The following is an 18,569-nucleotide window of genomic DNA, read 5'->3' on the forward strand; positions in this document are numbered from 1 at the left end:
CTACCTTTAAAAGAAATATATTCTGGGGTATTATTCAGAAGCAACTAAAAAGTATTTAGAGAGAGGCCTGAGGAGCCCACAGGAGAGGAACAAGTAGAAATACAAATGCTACTTATCAATGAGATATTTAGGTAGATGTTTTATTTTCCTTCCTATTAAGTGGCACCATTTTTTTTTTTTTTTTACTATGTGAAGAAAATACTGTGTGTAGTGTATGAAAAGTTTCTTCACTCTAAATATTTTCATGAAAACCGTATCTTATACCTATCCAAAGTATCAATGAAATTAAGTATTAGCCAGGCACCGTGGCTCACACCTGTAATCTCAACACTTTGGGAGCCCGAGGTGGGCAGGTCACCCGAGGTAAGGTCAGGAGTTTGAGACCAGCATGGCAAACATGGTCAAACCTCGTCTCTACTAATAATACAAAAATTAGCTGGGTGTGGTGGTGGGCGTCTGTACTCCCAGCTACTCAGGAGGCTGAGGCAGGAGAATCACTTGAACCTGGGAGGTGGAGGCTGCAGTGAGCCGAGATCGTGCCACTGCACTCCAGGATGGGTGACACAGCCAGACTCCATCTCAGAAAAATAAATAAACAAACAAACAAAAACAAAAACAAGCAAACAAGAAAGTCAACATTAGCCCACTGGTCTTTTGTTCATTACATTCTAAGAAACATGCTCACAACATTCCTTATTTATTAACAATATAAATTGAAAAAATTGCTAGCCAGCTTTAACAAATTACCCTAACTACCCTTGATATTTCTTTCTTTTTTTTTTTTTTTGAGATGAAGTCTCGCTCTGTAGCCCAGGCTAGAGTGTAGTGGCGTGATCTCAGCTCACTGCAACCTCCGCCTCCTGGGTTCAAGCGATTCTCCTGCCTTGGCCTCCCGAGTAGCTGGAATTACAGGTGTGCACCACTCCACCTGGCTAATTTTTTATATTTTTTAGTAAAGAGAGGGTTTTGCCATGTTGGCTAGGCTGGTCTTGAACTTCCAACCTCAGGTAATCTGCCTGCCTTGGCCTCCCAAAGTGCTAGGATTACAAGCGTGAGCCACCGTGCCCAGCCCCCTTGATATTTCTTAAGACCTAAAAAAGGATACAACACTAAGCAAATGAATCATATCAAATGATTCTGCCATCACTTGAAACAACATTAATATGTTAGTTTTGTTTCCCTCCAATTCAAGAATGACTTTCGATTTTCTGGCAGACAGAAATTATTTTCATATTTTGGCCGAGTCCACATTGCTCTTAATTAAAGTGTGTCAGCTGGGTGAAGCGGCTCAGCCCTGCAATCCTGGCTTTGGAAGACTGAGTTTGAGACTAGCCTGGGCAACAGTAGTGAGACCCTGTATCTAAAAACAATAATAAAAATTAGCTGGGCATGGTAGCACGACCCTGTAGTCCCAGCTACTCAGGAGGCTGAGGTGGGAGGATCCCATGAGCCTAGGAGTTTGAGGCTACAGTGAGATATGACCAAGCTACCCACTGCACTCCAGCCTGGGTGACAGAGCAAGACTATCTGTGAAAACAGACATACACAATCATTATTCTTCATCTACTATTTGCAGGTACACTGTGTGACTTTTAACAAGCCACTGTATAATATTTCATATACTATGCAGTTACTGTAAGTAAACTATTCTCCTATTGCTGAACATTTGTTAGATTATTTCAGTTTTTTACTATATAATGTTACAAAGATACATTCATTTTTGCCCAATTCTCTATTTAGGAAAAAGTTGTGGAAAGGTAGTTACTAGGTCAAAAGATATGAATGATTTTAAGATTTAACAGAATTCCCAAATTGCTTACAAATTTATACTCTACCAATAGAATGAGTTTTCATCTCTCTGTACCCTTGCCAGTGATAGGCATCATCACTTCTTTGATTAAATATTATTTTAATTTATATTTCTGTTTTTATTACCAAAGTGGAAAATTTTTCATGTTTATTAGTTATGTTTATTCTACAAAATTAACTGTTTTAAGTCCTTTGCCACTTTAGACAAATCAGTTTAAATTGTTTTCTGTATCATAGTAGATTAGATAACATTTTAAAACTCTTCTCTCCCTTTCAGCCCATCCCTGTTTCCATGGCAGAAGTATAATTTCTTGCTCCATTAATGTAGGGTTTGGTTACTTGCTTTGGCCTAGCAGTTGCAATGGCCTTTGGAGGATAGCAGATATGAAGCAAGCAGAGGCTTAAAATTTGTGTAATAGGTCTTGTTTCTGTCAGTGCCATGTGAAGAGTTTCCCCTGAGTAAGTGCTGCTCTTTCAGTTGAAGCGCCAGAATGAACACACATGAAATAGACCCAAACCCAACCTGCAGTGAGGAGTCAAACTCTGCCAGAATAGCAGCCTGAAGGCTATCCAGCCGAGCCCAGCCTAGTCCAGTCAATTCCCAGCTGACCTACAGATGCATAAGCAAGAATGGATTAAAGCTGTTTTTAAGCTACTGAGTTTTGGGTTGGTTTATTATGCTGTTAACAGCCAATGAGTACACTTACTGTATTATACTATAAAACTCTAAGGGAAAGAGAGTCACATACAATCTATTATGTTCCTTAGAGTACCATATACTTAGCAGGAACTCAAGGTCTGTAAGTACATTTGCCTGCTCATTTTTTTCTCTCTTCTTTTTGCTGTAAATACCTAGATATGACATTTTCTGATGTTTATACTTTTCACCATAGCTTTCTCATGTAAAATTATGTATAATATAAAGTATGTAAATTAAAATGAAAATTGAAAATTCAACTTTCAAGCAATTGGTCTTTAAATTTCTCTTCAATTAGACAAACTCTTGTATAAAAAATTTTCAACCATTTCTTTTTTTCTTAGACGGAGTCTTGCCCTGTCGCCCAGGCTGGAGTGCCATGGTGTAATCTTGGCTCACTGCAACCTCTGCCTCCCAGGTTCAAATGATTCTCCTGCCTCAGCCTCCCGAGTAGGTGGGATTACAGGCGCCTGCCACCACACTCAGCTAATTTTTGTATTTTTAGTAGAGATGGGGTTTCACCATGATGGCCAGGCTGGTCTCGAACTTCTGACCTGGTGATCTACCTGCCTCAGCCTCCCAAAGTGCTGGGATTACAGGTGTGAGCTACTGTGCCCGGTCAACTATTTCTTTTAAACACCACAGATCCTCTCTCAATTTCTAAGCAATAAAATAGTAGAGACTTTTTAAACTTTAAACTTTTGTACACGAGTGTTCCAAAAGCAACATAATTTATGTAGAAATGCCAATTACATCTATCAGTTTTAAGAGCAATTAAGAAAACAAAGGTGACTAGAGATAAGACTACCAAAATGGTACAGGGTGTAAGCATGTGTTCCTTTTTTTCTAAAAGACTTTTCTTTAAGTAACAAAGAAGATACAAAGAAAATTTATTCAAAACTATAATTAATATTTTAAAAGCAATTTAAGATGGGATATAATTATAAAACCATTTAAAATTAACAATGCCAAGTAGATAAAAACCACTCAAGAAATATTTGTTGAATTAAAGTAAAATTAATAATCAGGAAAAAAGTCTCATATTTGGCTTTGTGGCATTGTCAGTTCTTAAGCAAATATTGTCAAGATAAATTCTAAAATAATTTGCTTATTGTCTGCATTATTAGTTAGGCTAGGAAATTACAGTGGAAATATATCAATTTTGAAAGAGTTAAAAATTTGAGCTACTTTAATAGTAAGCCAAGAATGAGAGCATTCATCCAAATCAGTTTTTAAAAATGTGTGTATATCTTTTTTTTTAATGTTAATGAAACAAAAATTTCCCTAGAGAATGAAAAACAATTACTGTTTCTATTATAGCATAAGAAGACTAAAATGTGGACATTTTGGCGTAACAGCCTATTATTCAGGGTAGAAAGAGGGTAATAAACTGGTCATACCCCAGGGAAGAAGAACTTCAGGACTATGTGTGCTCACTCAAACAATGATAGGCACTGAAGGCCCTGAGCTACTACTGAGGAATCCTCATTAGGGCGCACAGCAGCCCTTAGAGAATGTTAAACAAGAAGGGATCTAGAAAGATCTGGGCACTGGAAAACAACCACACAGACATAAATGAACTCTTAATTATGCCGAGAATACCTCTTTGTTCCAAGTATTTTATAAAGTCTAGTAGCAAATGCTTTTTAGCAAACACTAACAAAAAGTCTAAAGTAAAATACAAAATCAAAGAGTAACAAAGAGCTAACTAAATCACTAAAAATTTACAAATATTTTAGAATGTTAGAAACTGCAAATGAAAAATAGAAAATCTAATGAAATGCTCTCCCTCAACAACCACTTAGACATAATGGCCTTTTCTATTATTGTACCTCCCACAGGCTTTTCTTTGCCAAAGCCAAGAAACCTCAAGGACACACAAAAACCATTTAAAACACGTTTGTGCCTCCTCCAATCCCAATTCCAACACTTGTAGGAATTGCCTTCAAATTTAGCCATGTAATGAAATGTGAATTCTTAAAATATGGAGACTGGCTACTAGCTAAATTCCTTTGTTTCTAAAATCAATGATAGAAAAAATATACTCAAATATTTCAAATGTGTTTTCCTTTTTAATATAAGTGAGTGCTAGCTGCAATATTATCTTCCTTAATTTCCCTCAAATGGGCTGCTTAAACCTCCAACTTCCTCCCTTACTTTCCAAAAAATGATTCTAGGCACACAGTTAACTCTCACTTCTCCATTTTTACAAATCATGCAGCAAAACATGAGACACTTTGAAACAATCTTGAAAATGCCCCTAATATAATGCTGTTGCTATGGTAACTCTTGCAGGCTAGTTCTTTGAAAAGACTCAGATCTCTGAATCGGAACAAGGTTACCTCACCGTCTTTTACTCCTTGCCCCTCTAAAATTTATCCTTTGTAACAGTACACATACATTTCATAGAAAAGTATCTACCCAATTAATCATATTGAATCTATTCTTTTGGCTTAATGATTATTTCTAAAGTCCATGTTTTCTAGTGCCTTTTCTCTTGGAATATTATCCGAAAATAATAGAAATCAAATTCCACTTATTTGATGTTTTTATTTTTCCCATTTCCCATGTTCTTTAACAAATTCTACTTCTGATCAATATTCAATGTCAACTTTTCTGTCAATGGTTCCTCTGAGTTGTCTTTTCAATTTTTTTCCCTCGATTTTAAGCTTTTTGGTTAAAAATTTTAGTGATATGAATATTTAACATGTAGCAACTACGAGTTTTTTTTTTTAATTTTACCAATATGATTAAGATATATAACCAATGGTCTATCTGAAAAGTGTTTTTGTTTCTGGTTTTTAAAAAACTTTGACAGTGAGTACTGAATAGTGTTCGGTGAGTAAGTATGCTATGTTACTTATGTTACATAAGTAGCTATGTTACTTGGGCAAAAAGCCAAACACATTTCTAATCGATACTTGCCCTGTGCAAGTCCCCTGGCCAAGACAATCATTAAGGGTTTCTCTTTAAAAGGCTGTAAAGGAAGACACACATATAGCAGCTCTAGTCAGCAAAGAAAATATTTCATTTTATCATAAATTCCCTTTACGTAGCATGTTAAGAGTCTAAGGGGATTTCATGTGCACTCTATTATTTACTCCTTAAAACAAACCTGTGAAACAAACAGAATAGGTACCATTATCTCCACTTTAAAGATGTCGCTTTGTCTGAAAAAAAAAAAAAAAAAAATCCCTAGGCTGAAGAATACAACTGAGAACTACTACACCTCCACCACTCACAAATTACATGGCCTTGAGCAAGGCACATAACAGGGTAACTACAATCCTCCTTAACTTAATATAAACAATGGGATACAGCTTAGATGTTACTTCCAGAAGTCTTCCTCCCATCCTGAGGCCTAGGAGACTGAGTTAGAGACCTGCGCTGGGGGTTCTTTCGGTACCCTGCTTATCTCTTTATACTCTATTTTTATGCCTTCAAAAAAAAACTGTGGTAAAAACAAATAAAATTTACCATTTTAGCCATGTCTAAAACAGTACACTTAACAATAGTATTAAGAACCAATTAATGCCTTTTTACTTTGTCTATTCCCCCACTAGATTATAAATTATTAAGGGCAAGAATTGTGTTGTGTTTTGTCGCTATATTTTTTTAGTGCTTAGCATGGCATGTTACATAAAATATTCTTAGTAAGTACTTGCTGAATGTATGCTTGCTCTGCCTGCCTGTCTGTCTACCTATCTACCTGGTCATGCATCTAACTCAGAACTAGAATGAAGGAATGAGGTGCTTACACATGGATATATATACATACACATATATTTTAATTTTTTTGTCTCTGTTTTAAGCTTTTAGTTAAAAATTTTAGTGATATGAATATTTAACATGTAACTATAAGGTTTTTTTAAAAATTTTAGCAATATGATTAAGATATATAACCAATGGTCCATCTAAAAAATATTTTTGTTTCTGGTTTTTAAAAAACTTTTACTGTGGGCAAAAAATTTTGTCCAGTTTATACATATATATATAAATACACACACACACACACACACACACACACACACACACACATAAATATGTTAACCTGAAGTCAAAATTTTTTCCACTTGTCTGACTGATTTCCCAATTAGGGTATGAAGAGGATCAGAGTATGCCACCCCAAATATGCCACTTTGGCATAAGGATTATTTTGAGCTGAAGGTAACTAAGAAACCCTCAGATGAAGGGAAATATATCTGCCCTCCCTCTTTTTGTCTAAAAGCAGGGCATAAACTCCTTTTGTAAACGTAATATAAATTCCCATTTCTAAAGGTGACGCTGTCACTCCCATACTAGGAAGAGGAGGGCAACACTTCTTTACCAGAGATGACGCTTATCAATGGAGAAGACATCAACTTTGGTATGCATAACAAACCTTACTAAATAATCCTTTTCTTTCATTAGAATCCCCATATATTTACCTTTTCACAATTTACCATCCAGAAGCCCAACCCCCTACCTTTGTCTAAACTTACTTTTTCACAATTTATCATTCTTTGTAAAAATGGTATATAAGCCCCCCTCCAACCCCTAGTCTAAACACTTCTTTTGGGTCTTCTTTTCTATGAAGACCTCTGTGTACATAACAAACCATTTCTTTTATAATCTATCTGTTGTCAATTTCATTTGCAGGCCCCAATTACTTAAGAGGGTAGAGGAGTAAGTTTTACCTCACCTACAGGTATATTGCAGATATTTTCCATAGCTCAGATGAGTGTAATCTGAAGTTCCAGATTTTTTGTAAAAGCACATTTAAAGAATATGATAAAAGTATTTCATCATAAAATAATGCACTGGCAAATGTGTACTGAAATAAACAATATTTTTATTTTCCTAACAATTATTTGCATATGTTGCATTAGACAAAGAGCTTCTAAAATTAATAATCATACGATGGTCTACTGTCTAGGTGAGAAAGTTAATGACTCCAATGGCTGGTTATCAAATCCTTTTTCATTCAGTTTATGTTCAATTATTTGCTTTATTTATTTTCAACTCTTTGCTTTCAACCAAGAAAATCTCATTACTAAAAATATTTATTGATGACAGATCACTATACAATTTTTTGAACAAATAACTCAGAATTGGGTAAATAATCCATAAATAACTCACTGAACTCATAAAACTGTGGGATACTGCAACAATGAAACTCCTTCTATTCTCATCTACATAGCCACAAGATTTCTGAGTTTACTTATATAAAAACTGAAAAATGAAATAGTAATAACAAATTTATCTCATTAAGAAATGTTTATCTGCAACAATTACTTATAAAAATTAAATGTGTAATACATTTGTAATGTTGCTTTGATCAACTGTAGGTAATAATCAGGGTAATGGTAATTACAACCCAGAACAGAAAACAAATTAATCTCTTAGTGACAGAAATAATTTAATTTCAATTTACATGTTTATGTAGCAGACAAGTCATTAAAACAAAAATATATTACATTAAAATAAAGATACATTATAGTTCAACAGCAAAGAGATGGAAATTTTCTGACTACTGCACAACAGAAATGTTTAGCAGTTTTATTTTAAAATGTGAACATTTAAAATACACTGAAACGGTATCTTTTGTAATTATTTAAACTTAAGATGAAAAATTTCAGTTGTAAACTTAAAAATGTCCGAAAGGTAATATGGTTTATAAAATTCTTTCAAGAAGTACGTAAGAAATGTCTTAAGTCCACAATACTATCTAAACTATTACTTTTTTAGATTAGACATTTTAGATTTGGACTGTTCACAGATTTGAGGAATTTGGATTTTCAGCTTTTTACTGAATGCTATCAGTATACAGTTGACCCTTGAACAATATGGGTTTGAACTTCATAGGTCTGCTTAACATATGAATTTTCTTCTGCCTCTGCTACCCATGAAATGGCAAGACCAACCCCTCCTCTTCCTCCTCCTCCTCAGCCTACACAATGTGAAGTTGACAAAGATGACCTTCATGATAATCCACTTCCACTTAATGAATAGGAAAGATATTTTCTCTTCCTTATGATGTTCTTAATAAGATTTTATTTTCTCTAGCTTACTTGATTATAAGAGTACAGTATATAAATACATATGACATACCAAATATGTGTTAATAGACCATTTACTTTATCAGTACGGCTTCCAGTCAATGGTAACTATTAGTAGTGTTTTTGGGAGTTAAAAGTTATCTGTGGATTTTCAACTGTGTGCAAGGTTGGTGCCCCTAATCTCCAAGTTGTTCAAGGGTCAACTGCAGTTAAAGGTATATTATGTTCTAAAATATTCAACCAAAAAACAGTACTCATTTTTACCTGGGATGGAAGAAAAGTAAAGGGTTCTTTATAACTTAGTAAATGGAGTCATAAATACCATGTATTAAATCAGTTGCCCAATTTATAAATTCTCTAGTAACAACCTCCTGAATTATGATACATGCCTGGACTTAACAACAGCATTCCACAGTATAAGTTAAAATTATGGGAACTTTGGGGATGTGTTTCCTTCACTGACATACTTAAATTGTATCATTTAACAAGAATGCCTACATGGTGGTAAAATTATTGGCTACATTTATCAATCCTACTCCAACCACAGAATCTACTGCAAAAAGTGGAATTATATTATAAATATCATCTGCTGCATCAAATCTCAAGGTTTACTGAAGCAATGTTCTGATCTTTTATGACCGTTAGACACACTTTAGATTAACAGCAATTTTGTAGCACTGGCCAAAGCTCCTAAAATACCGTCTCTCAATTAAGAAAAAAAAATCACTGAAAAAAAATTTTGCAAAGTATTTAAAAATAACTAATAATTTCAGTTAGTAACATCTCTTTATAACCTACAGATGAGAAAGTGCAGCATCTAAGGTGTTGGTTGATATTGACTTAAAAAGACAAAGATGGAATGCATTTTACTAAAAGGAAGTGAGATTGTTGACTGACAGTTCTTGGAAAAAGGTTAAAAATTCAAAAGGAGTGGCTGCATGTGGCTCAGAACTTAAAAGCCTTTTCTCTTCTCAACAGAAGAGCAGTCTCAAGTAATAATAGGTTGCCATGGAGATGAGAAACTAGAGGAATCAGAGAACTCAATTTGCAGTTAAATGGGCTGGAAACAATTCTTACTACTTGGTGAAGGAAAGCGATTAAAAATATACTTGATTGCCACAGGGAATTTTTTTTCACCAAGCCATTTCCCAACCTCATTAATGAACAAGGAAGTCTAAAAACAAATGGAAACCCAAGATATCCATAGATTGAACCCATTAAACATAATTCAGAATTTTAAACATTATCACAAATTATTATTCTTGGTGACTGTGCTTCTTTTCAATGGTACTTTATCAGTAGATACTGGAATGAGACTAAAACTGCATTCAAGAACAAACTGATATAACTGAAGGAACTGAAATTTCAGTGGAAAAAAAAGAGCATGACAAATGGAAAAGTAGCCAGAGTAAGAAATAGTCAGGTAGTAAAAATCCAGGTTTAAAAAAATATCTTCATAGTCAATCACAGAATACCTTTGTGAGTGCTGTAAAGGGCTGCAAACGTCACCATGAAGAAAGTTGTGGAGTATTTGCCAGCATTAACTAAATGAGGAAAGGCCCTTTTTGTGTCTCGATATCGGCGCAGGCACTGGATGAAGCGAAGCCAAGCAGGAATGCACTGAACAATGGCCCGCACACCATATGTATATTTGTGGCAAATTCCTGATTCTGTGAAGATTTCAAAGAAGAAAAATTACCATTGAAAAAAAGTAACTTGTTCACATCATTTAGCCATAGTGTAGCTAATACCAAGTCTAAAAAAGCAAAAAACCTTCAGAATAACTTTCTTCTTTGCAACTATTACAGTCTCAAGCTTTTCTTTTCTTTTTTTTTTGAGACTGAGTCTCGCTCTGTGGTCCAGGCTGGAGTGCAGTGGCACAATCTCAGCTCACTGCAACCTCTGCCTCCCGGTTCCAGGGATTCTCTTGTCTCAGCCTTTTGAGTAGCTGGGATTACAGGTGCATACCACCACACCCAGCTAATTTTGTATTTTTAGTGGACATGGGGTTTTGCCATGTTGCCCAGGCTGGTCTCAAACTTCTGACCTCAAGTTATCTGCCCACCTCAGCCTCCTACACTGCTAGGATTACAGGTGTGAGCCACTGCGCCCAGTCTATTCTCAAGCTTTTTAGTGATAGATAAGTCAAGGTAAAATATGTTGTGGGGGAACTAGTGGGGAAATTCGCTTTCTCAGATTTATGGATATCTGTCCAGGAATCACTTTCTTTGGAGTGTGATAAAACTGTAAGAAAATTAGAAGATGAGTATACTAATGGAAGGAGGAAAAAACGGGTTGGCTCTGTAATTTGAAACATCTGGAAAACCTACAAGTATCACCAGTGATTCTAGACAATTTTGTGAATTCCAAACCACCACAACACAAGACACCCAAGAGCACATGCTCTTGTACACCCACCTCCCCTCTTTTTTTAAACCAAGAACAAACTGTGTGTTTAAATAAGAATGGAGTTGGTAAATCAATTTTTCCTTGAATTCTGAAATTCAGAATTGAGTGTGATCAACCTACAACAGAACTGTGATCCACTGGCAATCAATAAGAATGTGTCAGCATCGGCTTCATCAACTTTCGTTAGTCACATGTTACATATTCTATCTAAATTAGATCTTTGTCATGAAGGCAAAATTCCTTAATAACTTGAACTGCTGGCATAAACTAAGTGGGGGGGGGGGGGAAACAGCCAGAAGAAAAATAACATCCCAAGTAAGAATTAAAGAGCAATCTGTAGTTACTCTCAAAGCACTTGATCTATTTCTAAATAATCAGTATTTCTGATCACTGGGATCTATGTTACATTATACAGCAATAGTGAGACAAGAAATTGTTGGCATGAAAGCACTTGTAATATAACTACCAATGTGCTAGAAGAAAGTTTTAGAATTCTTTAAGTGTAAGTTGTAAATCTCTTGGCAAATGGACAGACAAAATCCTAATGCATAATTTAAAAGCCAAGTTATATCAGATAAGGAGACTGCTAACAGAATGCCAAGTACATTAAATTAAGTTTATAATATTATTGGGTAAGTTTTCATCATGACCTTAACTTTCTCATTTATCCTTCCCAATATTTCTTGGTTTACACCAGCGATTTAGTAGTATAGATGCAAATTCATACCCTACCTTCTGAATTATTTGGCAACAGGCCCTTACTTTCATCCCATTTGAGCTCCAAACTGTAGAAGCAGATCATATATTCCAGGTCCATCAGTATCACTGACAGGCTGTTCAGCTGATCCGCCAGCCAGAAATCAGCAAAGCCTACCTTATGGAAGGGGGCTGTAAATACTCGAAACTGAGAGAAAGAAAAAAAAATCAGAAAACATAGAAACAAGAAAAGTCGTATTAAATGTCTCCATTTCATGTTTGACCATTCAGCATGATTACTTTAGTTGATAAAATGGAAACCAAAGAACCAATCATAAACACAGAGACCTGGCAACAGTGGCTAGGTTGAGAATTAGCAGTGAAAGGAATGAGCTGAATGGATAACTAACAAAGGAAGTAAAGGAGGAAAAAAAGCAGGAATAACTATAGTTAGAAAACAGCATGGGTGCTGCTAATTCTTTGCAAAAACCCAAATATTGTTAAGAGATCAGGGAGATGCCACTACCCCCTGATTTTTCATCTAAAAATATACATGTTTATGTAAACAAATCTTTCCATATTCATAGTGACTTTTCAAGTATTTGAGCCTAAAGATTTTGATCTCACATTTTTATACCTATTTAAATTGTTCACAATTATTACATACATGTCAGCCATCAACTAAAGTTGTACTTTAAAAATTTATTACAGGGCTGGGTGCGGTGACTCACGCCTGTAATCCCAGCACTTTGGGAGGCCGAGGTGGGTAGATCATGAGGTCAGGAGTTCGAGACCAAGCCTGGCCAACATGGTGAAACCCTGTCTCTATTAAAATACAAAAAATTAGCCGGGCATGGTAGTGGCCACCTGTAGTCCCAGCTACTTGGGAGGCTGAGACAAGAGAACTGCTTGAACCTGGGAGGCAGAGGTTGCACTGAGCTGAGATCATGTCACTGCACTCCAGCCTGGGGACAGAGCAAGGCTCCGTTTCAAAAAAAAAAAAAAAATTATTACAATATGTACATTTCTAAGTCAAACACTTGTGACTTTTGCTTTAATTCTATGAACGTTCCTACCTTGATATTTGTATTCATTCTTTTTTTCTCTAGAGTGGAGGTGTAATTGTATGGTATTTCTGAACTGAAATACAGATAAATGATTCAAAAAGTCACAGTTGAGGAGAATAATGTTTCTTTGATCATAAAGAACTGATTAGTAATTCTTGTCTATATTTTCCAGATAGCATATGACAAATGCTTATAATTCATCTAAAAAAGATAAGAACAGATTAAAGACTGTGTACTGTTTTGGATTTGGAGAGAAATATTTTAATTTTTAAATGCAGTTAAAAATTATAATGTATTCATATTTGTACTTTCTGTTGAAATGCATGACTGAAGAATTGTTTAGCTTTTGTGTTTATTCTTGATGAAAAGCTTTGTTCTTGTTTTTAAGTTTCTACTCAAATCTTAAGAAATAAATTCACCCCTTTACCATTATGTAATGCCCTTCTTTGTCTCTTTTGATCTTTGTTGGTTTAAAGTCTGTTTTATCAGAGACTAGGATTGCAACCCGTTTTTTTTTGTTTTTTTGTTTTTTGCTTTACATTTGCTTGGTAAATCTTCCTCCAGCCCTTTATTTTGAGCCTATGCATGTCTTTGCATGTGAGATGGGTCTCTTGAAAACAGCACACCGATGGGTCTTGACTCTTTATCCAATTTGCCAGTCTGTGTCTTTTAATTGGGGCATTTAGCCTGTTCGTATTTAAGGTTAATATTGTTATGTGTGAATTTGATCCTGTCATTATGACACTAGCTAGTTATTTTGCCCATTAATTGATGCAGTTTCTTCATAATTGTCAATGGTCTTTACATTTTGGTATGTTTTTGCAGTGGCTGGTACCAGTTGTTTCTTTCCATGTTTAGTGCTTCCAATAACAGACAAACAGAGAGCCAAATCATGAGTGAATTCCCATTCACAATTGCTACAAAGAGAATAAAATACCTAGGAATACAACTTATAAGGGATGTGAAGGACCTCTTCAAAGAGAACTACGAACCACTGCTCAAGGAAATAAGAGAGGATAAAAACAAACGGGAAAACACTCATGCTCATGGATAGGAAGAATCAATATTGTGAAAATCGCCATACTGCCCAAAATAATTTATAGATTAAATGCTATCCCTATCAAACTACCATTGATTTTCTTCACAGAATTGTAAAAAACTACTTCAAACTTTGTATGGAACCAAAAAAGAGCCCACATAGCCAAGACAATAAGCAAAAAGAACAAAGTTGGAGGCATCATGCTACCTGACTTCAAACTATACTACAAGGCTACAGTAACCAAAACAGCATGTACTGGAACAGAACAGAGGCCTCAGAAATAACACCTGATCTGATCTTTGATGATCTGATCTTTGATGAACCTGACAAAAACAGGCAATGGGGAAAGGATTCCCTATTTAATAAATGGTGTTGGAAAAACTGGGTAGCCTATGAGGAAAGCTGAAACTAGATCCCTTCCTTACACCTTATACAAAAATTAACTCAAGATGGATTAAAGATTTAAACATAAGACCTAAAACCATAAAAACCCAGAAGAAAATCTAGGCAATACCATTCAAGACATAGGCATGAGCAAAGACTTCATGACTGAAACACCAAAAGCAATGGCAACAAAAGCCAAAATTGACAAATGGGATCTAATTAAACTAAAGAGCTTCTGCACAGCAAAAGAAGCTATCATCAGAGTGAACAGGCAACCTATAGAATGGGAGAAAATTTTTGCAATCTATCCATCTGATGAAGAGCTAGTATCTAGAATCTACAAAGAACGTAAACAAATTTACAAGAAAAAAAAACCCATCAAAAAGTGGATGAAGGATATGAAGACATTTCTCAAAAGAAGACATTTATGCAGCCAACAAACATGAAAGAATGCTCATCATTACTGGTCATTAGTGAAATGCAAATAAAAACCACAATTAGATACCATCTCATGCCAGTTAGAATGGCGATCATTAAAAAGTCAGGAAACAACAGATGCTGGAGAGGATGTGGAGAAACAGGAATGCTTTTACACTGTTGGTGGGAGTATAAATTAGTTCAACCATTGTGGAAGACAGTGTGGCAATTCCTCAAGGATCTAGAACCAGAAATACCATTTGAACCAGCAATCCCATTACTGGGTATATACCCAAAGGATTATAAATCATGCTACTATAAAGACACATGCACATCTATGTTTACTGTGGCACTGTTCACAATAGCAAAGATTTGGAACCAACCCAAATGCCCAACAATGATAGACTGGATAAAGAAAATATGGCACATATATACCATGGAATACTATGCAGCCATAAAAAAGGATGAGTTCATGTCCTTTGCAGGGACATGGATGAAGCTGGAAAGTATCATTCTCAGCAAACTAACACACGAACACAAAACCAAATACCGCATGTTCTCACTCGTAAGTGGGAGTTGAGCAATGAGAACATATGGACATGGGGAGGGGAACATCACACACCGGGTCACATTGGGGGGCAGGGGGCAGGGGGAGGGATAACATTAGGAGAAATACCTAATGTAGATGATGGGTTGATGGGTGCTGCAAACCACCATGGCACATGTATACCTATGTAACAAACCTGCACATTCTGCACATGTACCCCAGAACTTAAAGTATAAAAAAAAAAAAAAAGAAATTCACCCACCTTATCAAAAAAAAAAAAGAAAAAAGAAAATAGAAAGCAAAGAGGTGGGAAGAGTTGAATTTGAAAGCACAGAGCAGCAAAAGAAGCACTGAGAGGCTCTAAAGTTAGGAAGTTTTGCTGGAGAGGCAAGTGCTATAATTTCTAGACTGTTCTCCATCTTAGCTAACTGAATACAAAACTCTTCTTTGCTTACAGAGGATAAGTAGGAAAGGATGGTACTCCATCTGAGGCATGCCTCATTCTCTAACCAAAGCCACTTTCTTTTCACTAATGACATGGTAATGACTCTGTACATCTTGAAATTACATCACAAAAATCAGCCCTCTTCCCACTGTTCTGAACACATGATAAATGTATTAAATGTATTGGGCAGTAACTCATGCAGTGTATTTTCTTCAAGGCTTATGCAAGCATTAACTCAATCTTCATAACAATTCCATGAGCTAGGAACTATTCATATCCCCATTTTACAGAAGACCGACACAGACTCTTCCTAACATATTCTGTGGAAGCCTGTTTATCACTACAAAGGGAAATCTTGGCATTGCAGAGAAGGGAAGTAGGTACCAATGCAATTACCAGAAGAAATAGGCTCAAATTGTGCAGATTGTCTTGATAAGCATTGTGTGAAGTGAAGATGGAATGAAGGAAGCCTTAATCCTCATCCTAAAGGACCCCTTTTTATCTTATACAGTAGGAAATGTGACTCCTGAAAGAAGAAATTCTGAGTAAATAGAAGTTTTGAGAAAATGAATCTAATCTCTAGCTCTGGCGATCTAGCTATATTCATTTCATAGACATATTCTACTTGGGAGTCTGTAACTGTCTTCTCAGACTTGGCTGGATCTTTCTACTCTTTCTCTAAGTATTTATTTTTATTATTTCAGGGAGATAAATGGTCACATTATGACTCAATCCTGGATGTCAACTACCTATGACGGGTATTTTCTTGGAGCTTTGGAAGCTAGACCAGGTGTCTGTGGGACATCATACAGGCTTTGAGACATTATTTTCTGGTGCGGATATACTTTCATTCCATGGCTCAGTCTCTTAACCACTCTCAGACTCTTTCCATGAGTCCAACAAACCAGAGAGACAATCTATACCATTTGCAACCATAAGCTCCCGATAAAGCAAACTTTTTATGAGGAAGAGGGGGAGTGTAGGATGGTAGTCATCTATACACGAAGAAGTTCTGGCACCAGTTTTTGTAATATTTTAAGAAACTCTAAGGTGCAGAATGGACTTAAAGGATTCAAAGTGACAGAAATATAGAATAATTTAGGATATAACACCAAAGGATCAGGAGTCTAAATCCATCTCTAATCATGAACTATTATGAAACTGGTAGCCTAGGACAAATTTCTTTATAACTGACATGAGACAGACTATCATTACTCTCACACTCTGCCAACCCCATCCTCAAAACCTGGCTAATTCAGAAAATCTCCATAAGAGCAGAAGAGGGAGATAATGCATTAAGTAAGGAAAAAAGGGATGGTAGGATGGGACTGAAAAAGGATTGGAGTGACATGAAAATTAAAAAAAAAAACAAAAAACTGGGAAGAAGGGAAAATTTACAAAAAGAGAAAATGAAAAAAGGAAGAAAGAAGGGAGTAGTAAATGTTATATAATATAACCAATGAAGGGAAGAATATAATTACAGTCATTCATGTATTTAACAAAGACTTATCAAGTATTTATTAAATGCCAGGTACTGCAGCTTACAGGCCTTAATGATCCACAGTCTAGTTGGGCAAATAAATACATAAAGGTATAATTATAGCACCATATTATAGAGATACACACAAAATACCCTGGAAATACAGAGAAAAGAAGAAGTCACTCTGTCAGAGGCAGGGTGAGAGGGAGAATATAAACATCATACTCAACTCACTGACATTTACACACAGTCAAATTCATTCTAGATTTATCTGATTTCGCCTTCTGAGAGAGAATTCTGTAACTCACTCCTCCTTCTCTTCTTAATCTGGATAAGGCCTTACAACTTCTCCACTTCTACCCTGTGATTTTGATTAAAGTGACAATTCCTAGAGTAACAGTATTATGAAAGCCAGAGATAATTGTGGATAGCTGATATTTTACCACCTACACAAAAAAGCCATAAGTTATTACAAAGAACATGTTAACATCTTCTTTTAAGTTAATACTGATAAATAGCTAAGAAGATGAAGTTTTAATTTCTACTTTTCATGGAGTGCAGTGGTACAATTTCAGCTAATTGCACCCTCAACCTGCTGGACTCAAGCGATCCTCCTCCCTCAGCCTCCCAAGTAACCGGGGCTACAGATGCGTGCCACCATGCCCCACTAATTTTTCATTTTTTGTACAGAAAGGGTTTTGCCATGTTGCCCAGGCTGGTCTCAAACTCCCGGGCTTAAGCGATCCTCCCACCTCTACCTCCTAAAGTGCTAGGATTACAGGCATGAGCTACTGTGCCTGGCCTCAAATTTGATTTTTATATTCTACTAGTTTGATCCACTAGATCAAAGTTAAACATCTAACATAAGTGACTAATAGGGCTAAGTGTTAAATGTTAGTGTTTAAGAGTACAGATTATAAAGCCCGACTGCCTGGGTTCATGACTCATCTTCATCACTTACCGGCTATGTGACCTTAGGCAAGTTAATTAACTTCTCTGAATGTAGGTTTCTTCACTTATAAAATAGGGATTAATAGCAGCTCCAACTTGTGGGTTATTTTTAAAATTAAAATACATAAAGTAGTTACTAAATGAGAACACCTCTCTATTCTTATAATAGAAATGTGTAAAATTTTTACTATACAACTAAAGAAACTGTTGGTAAAAACTGATGTCTAAATTATATAACAAAGGACTATAATTTAAACTTTTTAATTAGCTTACTTTTAATATAGTGAGTTAAAATTTACATTTTTGTTTAGAAAATCTGAGGCACTGTTTATGCTATCTAATTAGATTTCTGATTGAGGTAAATATAGATTTAAGGACAGAAAGTATAACCTAATGGATGTAAATAATCTATACTAATTTGACATACAATATTCACATCAAAATAATTCAATTTCTTATAAATTTTTTTAGCTTTGTTTTTGGGAGCATAACATATATCAATTTCATAGATTCCAATATAAATATGGATATAAATGGCACCCAGTGCCTACCATTATGGCTAAACGACCTATGTGCTTTTCTCACTAAAA

General features: G+C 35.6%; 1 protein-coding gene across 2 annotated transcripts in view; it reads right to left on the bottom strand.

The window, feature by feature from the left end:
• The window catches only part of XPR1 (xenotropic and polytropic retrovirus receptor 1), a 257,165-nt gene that overhangs the window by 33,403 nt on the left and 205,193 nt on the right, over positions 1-18,569 (bottom strand). The window contains exons 10-12 of one of the 2 annotated variants that reach the window (XR_010123552.1): positions 11,686-11,857; positions 9,438-10,214; positions 7,744-8,321 (exon numbers count right to left, since the gene is read on the bottom strand). Coding sequence is in view for 1 of the 2 variants with exons in the window: in XM_054456830.2 (XP_054312805.1) it covers positions 10,020-10,214; positions 11,686-11,857 (367 nt within the window). In the remaining variant the exon portion in view is untranslated. Of the gene's footprint in view, positions 1-7,743; positions 8,322-9,437; positions 10,215-11,685; positions 11,858-18,569 lie in introns of those variants that run through there. The other variant, XM_054456830.2, reaches the window with a different exon arrangement.

The sequence above is a fragment of the Pongo pygmaeus genome, chromosome 1, assembly GCF_028885625.2.
Source record: "Pongo pygmaeus isolate AG05252 chromosome 1, NHGRI_mPonPyg2-v2.0_pri, whole genome shotgun sequence".
Classification (NCBI taxonomy): domain Eukaryota; kingdom Metazoa; phylum Chordata; class Mammalia; order Primates; family Hominidae; genus Pongo; species Pongo pygmaeus.